This window comes from Apteryx rowi, unplaced genomic scaffold (assembly GCF_003343035.1).
Source record: "Apteryx rowi isolate R43461 unplaced genomic scaffold, aptRow1 scaffold_409, whole genome shotgun sequence".
NCBI lineage: Eukaryota > Metazoa > Chordata > Aves > Apterygiformes > Apterygidae > Apteryx > Apteryx rowi.
Genome location: NW_020450614.1, coordinates 460,063 through 467,554, shown reverse-complemented (window position 1 = coordinate 467,554; position 7,492 = coordinate 460,063). Strand labels below are relative to the sequence as shown.

Genomic DNA, 7,492 nt, shown 5'->3' with positions numbered 1-7,492 from the left:
TGGATGCAATCCTGTGCAATGTGCTCTAGGTGACCCTGCTTGAGCAGGGGGGTTGGACTAGATGATCTCCAGAGGTCCCTTCCAACCTCAGTGATTCTGTGATTCTGTGATTCTAAGCTGACTGCAACCTCTGATGTATGGAAACATGGAAAAGGCAAGTTTGATCTTGAGATGCATCATGGAAGATCTCTCCAGCAGAGATGACATTAAGCAGAGATGCCATTCTGCCTAACAAAGAGTGACTGAGGAAGGGGAAGGGACAAGCAGGCTAAGCAGTAGGGTTAGCTACCTGAAGAAAATTATTAAAAAGATTACATGACCTAATTGCTTGTGATTACAGAATAAAGAGACTCAGGAAATAATCTTTCTGAAGACTGAAAACACAGGGAAGGTATAGGATTCATTTTTCAAACAAAGAAGAGGCCATAGAGCTGCCATGAAACCTTCTACAATGAATACTTCCCTCTCTAAAATAATTGGCTTTGCATTAATGCCTATTTCTTGACCTCTTCTGACCACCCATCCCTCTCTGCATAACAATTTGCACCAGACACCGATGGATATTCAATATTCAACAACTAATTAAAATTTTTGCTGTTTTCATTGCTTTGAACAAGAAGCTGGTTTGGGCGTTTTTAGGTTTTCATACAAATCCTACCTCTGCAGCTCTCATTCCTACACTTAATTAATAGTTATTATTATTTATGACTGCACTGCATTCTACTCCAAGCTTTAATTTGGTCCTCTAAAAAACAGCCTGTGGCTGTATTCTTGGACTTTTTTCCTCATCTTTTTACTTTTCTGAAATAACACTATTAGTTCAAACCTTGTAGCTTGTTTTTTATATGGCTAAGACTATGTCTTTGTCTCTTTCTCCCTTTTACCCTTCTGACTTTTTTCTTTTTAAATTTCTCCAACCCAGCTTCATTCTGATTTGTAGCTCATGGATGCTTCAAGGACTCACATTGCTGATTATCATCCTTCCATTTTCATTAGTCCAGACCTTAATTTTATTCCAAAGGTCATATGGTCTGTATGTCCAGTGGGCACAGTAGTTGGCTTGTGTTCATACACAATATATCTTTCTCCTTAACTGAAACTCATGAGCCTACTAGTGCCCTTTGTATGAAGATCAGCCTTTACGATCTCCAGAATATTGGTAAAATTTGTCCTGTCTCTACTAAAATCCTGATTTGTTCTCTAACCACTTACTGTTCCCATTCCCTATTTTTCACTGACTTCCAAAATTCCTGCTGTCCACAGAAACTAAGATCTGTTACCAATGCACAAGAAGTAGCATAACTCACCTACAGCTATACTACTGCACTGGCTTGTTTACTTTCGTAAGTCTGGTTTAAAATTGCCATTTGATTTTTAAAATACTTTCAGGTTTGCTCCATCTTATTTTGCCTCTGATATGCTGCAATTTCCCCATCTATAAAAGACTTGATTTCTTTTAATAAAGTGCTTAGAGATGAGAGGATAAAAAGTACAACACTATTATTATTAACATTAACATGATTTCGTTTTTCTGATTCTGATTTTCATTGCATTTTCCTGGGGAAAGTCATCCCAAGCTGAATTTTTTTAGGTTGAAAAATTCTATCATTTACAGGCATGATATGTAGGAAGTGTTGCACCTTCTTATAGTGTCTCCAATTCTGAGGATTCTTTAAAATTTGGACAGCTTTTATAGGAAAATCCCCAGAATGATTAAATGATCCAAAACCAGTCCTTTGAGTACTTGTGCCACCTTAATAGGACTCTTTATTCATATTCATTAGGATACAACATCTCGCTACATGATCACATCCTCTGTTTCCCTAACACCCCACATACAGTGCACAGAACGAATGCACAGTAAATGAAGTTGCTGTGTGTAGGACTTCATTCTGATCTATTGAAGAAATCGAAATGTGGCAGGAGAACGAAGCAGGGAACTGCAGAAAAAGAAAGGATGAGGTTAGAGTAATCTGCTGCTTTAAAAATCTGCCTTCTGCCCTGTCTCTGCCACCGAGCTCTAATGTGGTGCTAAGACTTGGAGAAAAGCATTTTCAGAGGTGCATCCCCAGGAACATTGTTCATTTTTCAACTGTGTACCTCGCCTGGGATAACGGACTGCATCCAAAGTTTTGCTATTAGTATATGGCATGAGATAAAATCCTAAGTGCTCTGCAAAATCAGGCCCTTGCTTTCTCAGAACTGCCACCTACAGTTAGCTGACTCTCCTGAGTGCTTCGGTGTTAATCTGTGTGCCTCAGTACCACATGTGCAAACCAGGCATGAGAGTGCCTCTTCACCTGATGGCTGATATATACTCATTAACACTTGCAACTGATTGAGAAACTAGAATGACTCCACAGAAAAGCCTATGAGGAAATGAGTAATACTGAAAAGCCCTCTATTCAATAAATGCTAGCCATCCTATGGACTGAATGAGTCAGGGATTCTGTGGAAAAAAACAATACACGATGATGTAATTAAAAGATGATAACTTAATGCAGCTCACAAAAGGAAATGAATTCATGTTGCATAGTCAACTATAAATATGGCATTTCTTTTCGCTGAATATCGGACTATGCACCTTTAACACTACTTGCATGTAATCTTTCTCTCTCTTCACTGAAGACTCACAAACAGTTGTAAAATATTGACCAGATAGCTGCCACAAACTGTCATATATATTAGGAACAAACTAGCTCCCAAATGACTTGAGTTCATATCCTTTGCATGCATGAAACCATATTAAGAAAAACAAGATTCCCCTGCACATTAAAGGGAGCTGTTGCATGCACATCTATTTTGCACATGCAAAGGAAAATTTTGCATGCACAATGGGTATACATACAAATGGATTTTGATTGCAGTGTAAGTATTGCCTTTAGAAAATTGTGTCCCATTAAATAATTCATATTATCCTCCTAGTAAAAGAAATCTGAAAATGTCTAGTGAGAAGCTAAATTAGTGAAAGTGGGGATTCAGAAAATATTGTCTTCTGTGTTGCAATGGTAACACTTTATTATTGGTTTATATAGAAAACAAATTGGATAATTTGTAGCTCAGATAAGCCTGGGCTTAATATAGCCATATAGGTTGCTAGGAGAAATGGGACTGTGCATTGCCCTGCCTAGGTGATGGCTCCAGACACAGAATGGGAGAGCCCTGCTGCACTAGTTCTCCCTTTGCAAACGGCAGATGCAGGTTTGGCTCCAGTAGCTCTAATAAACTGGTCACCAGGGCAGATCCACAGTGTGGGGAGGTTGGAACTGGGAAAGAGCTCTAAGAAATCACTCCATCCCATCCAGATAGAAGAAAAGGCAAATTCTGAAAACCTGCTGGGCAAGATGCAACTGTATTTCAAGGCTCAGGCCAGTTAGTCCCACCTAATTGACAGTGCAGGATGGCATTTTATGATGAGAGAAATTTGGAGAGAATCTATGATTTTACAGAAGGCAGCAAGGAATACTTGAGCTGCAAATTGTGTATAGTGCTGCTAGCACACAACTACTGTTGAAAATGAGTTCAAATCCATTATACATTGAAGATCTAAATGAAATAGCTGAGCAACTAGGAAATTACATAGAAAAAATTTTAGGAAGGTGACGTGTTGGGACTCAATTATTGTAGCTTGGCAGAAACTGTTCTTCCAAGTGTTTTCTCCATCCTCAAACTCTGTACAGGATTCCTGTTTGTTCCTGGAGTTGTACCGACTGAGACTAGGATATAGGTCTTGGCCTTATTATCTGTTAGTTTGTAATATCTACTACTTGATGACTTGATGAGAAATTACATTTTAAAAAGCTTGATATTAATTTAAAACCTACACGGTTTTGCTCGTTATTTCTGAGACAGCCTATTCAACTCCAATTCAGCAGCTACAGCAAAGTCTGCTGACCCCATTGATGAAGTAATCAATTATGCTGGAACAAAAAACAAACTAGTAACTGGAAAGAAAGGAAGCCTATGGTTTTATACAGAGCCAGAGAAAACAGAGAGAAGGAGCATTTGGCAAACGACACAGGACAAAATGCTTCATTTCTAGGTTCCAAGAAAATATATTTTAAATTTGTGTTAAATATGATTTACAAAATCAATGTTCTTCTATGCCGGACAGCTTTATTTAGCGTGAATGAAGACAAAACAGGGCACACATCCAAAGCTGTGGCTCTATAGGCATGTGGCGCTCTGGAATGGAGGTTTATATGCCAGCAACTGCAATTATCCCAAATAGTAATGATTTAGCATTCTGTGATGTCTACGGTGTAAGAAATATAGGCTATACGTTTATATCTCAGCCATCTGAATTCCAGGTTTAAATTCTGCCTTTAAAAAGACTGCAGCACAGCTTGCTACTGTGTGCACATTGGAGAATAAAAATGATTAATTCTGCCCATCAGTGAAGTTTTTGCTTATGAGTATCACAAGCCTTTGCTGTGTGCAGCAGAAAAAAAAAAAGAAAATCATTTGTATGCTTAGTTTCAAATCCTTATTTAAAAACATGTAACAATGCTAATTACTAAACACTGGGAAAATTGAATTAAATATCATAAAATGCTGATGTAAAAAAAACAACTACCTTAAACCTAAATGCATTTACCTGATCTTTTTTTTAGTGCATGGTTTTACAATCCTCATTTCAGAAAGGATTTTCATGTTAAAATTAACAGAAGAAAGTAACTGGGAAAGAAGTAAATCAAACTGAAAATATATCATCTAATATGAGCTCCCATGATGAGCTGAACATCTGAAAAAGAGTAGAATGATCAATTCCTCACTGCAAGACAGAGAATAGCAAAGGGTGTCTTGAAAAAAAAGATTTCCTTTTGGAATCACCACAGCAGGAGCCAGAGGAAGCTTTGCACCCAGAGACCTAACGTTGTCTGTTAAGCTAACAAAACTAGACTGGAAGAAGAAAAAAAGTAAGGCTTCATCTTTTCATCCCCTTCCACTTCACTGCTTATCTCCCTAGTGCTTATCTTGATCCCAGTTTTCTTTTTCTGAGGATTTTTTCTCCCTCCCCCCTTTCTTCCTTCCTTCCTTCCTTTCTTTTTCAATCCTGACATGGGTATCAGCATGGGTACGTGATGCCAGCTGTGTCCTAACAGTCCCTGCCTTTCTCATTCGCCTAGTCACATTCCACAACTACACAATATATGCCACGCAGGACCTGGAAGGGACTGGCAATACAGTGCTGCACGCTCCAAACGGCACTGCGAGACCGCGCGGAGGCTATAGACTGAGCATCACCGACTGCGCAGGCCAGCCTGAGCGCTTGCCAGTGGCGCTGGTCATGCTAAAGGACCCAAAGACCTCAGAAGCAGGGCGCTGCCACAGGACAAGTCTGAAAGGAACCGTGCAAGTAACAATACCTAAGTCAGCTGCTTGTTGCCCCTTTGCTGTAAGGGTGTAGCACAGGACTTGGTGTGACTTTTAAGGAACCCCCAGTGGCAATTTCTGGAGAACGTGCTCCAGGATGCCTGCACTGAACAGACAAACTGCAAGATTATGGCTGTACAGATGTGTTCTGTATACCAAAATGCAATGGTCAGACTATGTATCGAACTGGAGGCTAAGCTAACTGCGAGAATACAATATGCACAACATAGACATGTTATTCTTGAATTTATCCATGGAAAAATTCTAATGCAATGTGTTATTCCTCCTAGAATTTGTGCCAAATTCTTCCCTTACCTACACTACCTCAGACCTGCCCTGCATAACTTGGACTATAATTTGAACAGCAACTTTTACACTAACTCCAGACAAGCAGCAATGAGCAATAACTTATAAATTGTAATCTATAAACTCTGAGATACAGCGAGAGAGATTTCACCAAATGTCTCAGCCCAGCACACTGTCCCACCTGGAGTTCAAGTGACTTTGGGAGTAGGACTCCACCCACAGGGAATGTGTTGCAAGGATCACAGACCTGAATGAAGTACCACTAAAATAAAGATAATCTAGTGATTATCTGTAGATCTACACTGGGCTGAAAATATCTGCATTTTCTGGAATTTCCTTGTTGTCTTAAAAATCCATGTTGAATAAGTCTTCATGTAATTCAAAGGAATAAAATGCAATATTCTTGGCCAAGTTAGCTTGGTGTATCACTGGGCAATTTGCCTCATTTTATCCACTAACGGCATCTCGAGAAATAGGAAAAATCTGCATTTTTAACCTTGAAATATGAACTTTACAAATCCATATTTCAGTGTGTGCATTGTAAGCCCACACCAGGGAATACTTTCAAAAAATGAAAATAAACTTCCAAACTTTGAATGCACTTCAAGGGTCAAAAAGCAATGGGAACAAATGCATTATTTAATCATAAAAAACTCACTCACTTCAGTGCAAGACTGAGGAGAGAACTCAGACTCCCAGAGGCAAGTGAAGTGAGGACTGCTTTGAGGGACTGCTGCAAACAGGATTGGCGCTGAGCTTTCTCACAGCCTTGCCTCTGCCTGGGAGAGGTGGGAAGGTCGAAGAGGTGGAGAAAACTGGCAGCTGTTAATAAGAACAACCTGCCATTTTCTCAGGAACAGGGAAACAGAAATGAAAAATGGTGGAGAGCTTCTTACTAACAAAAAATAAACCCATTATTCAAAGCTGAGAAGAAAGATCATCAAAAACACAGGGCTTCTCACACATTCCTTTAATTCTGTGATAAAATTCTTACCCTTTTTAATGGCACATTGCTACTAGCTAGATCTTTATTGCAGCCTGTATTTCTCCTTCATCCTCACTAAGAGTTAGGTCCATTTCTTACCTGACTGACACAGGCCTGCTCTCCTTACCTTGACTCAAAGATAATAGTAACTTTTAAAAAATGCTCACAATAATCATCAACTATGGTACGCTTACCCTGAGGTAGTTGAGGGTGAAGTTTGTCAGACCCATTCGAGTGATGTTTTTGGACAGCTGCTCCAGCACCTGAGGGTCTTGTGCCTAAACATCAGAGGAAAAAAGAATTTTCACTTTGCTTTTTGTTTGTTTTTCTTTTTGTGCTCGATGGAGTACAGGGGAGGGTTTTCTGAAGAGAGGTGTCATTCCTATAGAAAAACTACATTTGGAGACTAAATTTAAGTCACAGGGTTACGACAACTACTGTTCTGGTGTTTGAACAGCAAAATGCAAAACCTCATGAAACTGGAGTAGAATAAAGACTGTTTTCCAGTGTCTTTCTTCTGTCCTGATCATCCAACAGACCAAGGAGATCTGGTCATGGACAGGAGGGCAAACAAGCAGACTGCTGTGCCTGGGAGGACCCCACCAAAGAGCTTTTTGAGGGATCAGAGCATACCTGTAGGCTTTCATTTGTTGGTTGGGAGTCCCAGTAGACTAAGAAGATAAAGGCAGGAGTAAAGAAGGTATCACTTTATTTTCATGGATAAGAAACTGAAGCAGAGAGAGCTCAAGAGTCCTCACTCAATGAGGCGCTGCAGTAGGCACCTGCAGCAGATCTAATCACGTAAATGGTGTTAAACGCAGCCTG

General features: G+C 39.7%; 1 protein-coding gene across 8 annotated transcripts in view; it reads right to left on the bottom strand.

Moving 5' to 3' along the window:
• Positions 1-7,492, bottom strand: part of LDB2 (LIM domain binding 2) — a 221,679-nt gene that overhangs the window by 40,468 nt on the left and 173,719 nt on the right. For all 8 annotated transcript variants that reach the window (XM_026075667.1, XM_026075666.1, XM_026075668.1 and 5 more), the window contains exon 5: positions 6,862-6,945. In XM_026075667.1, the coding sequence (XP_025931452.1) occupies positions 6,862-6,945 (84 nt within the window). The remainder of the gene's footprint in view (positions 1-6,861; positions 6,946-7,492) is intronic.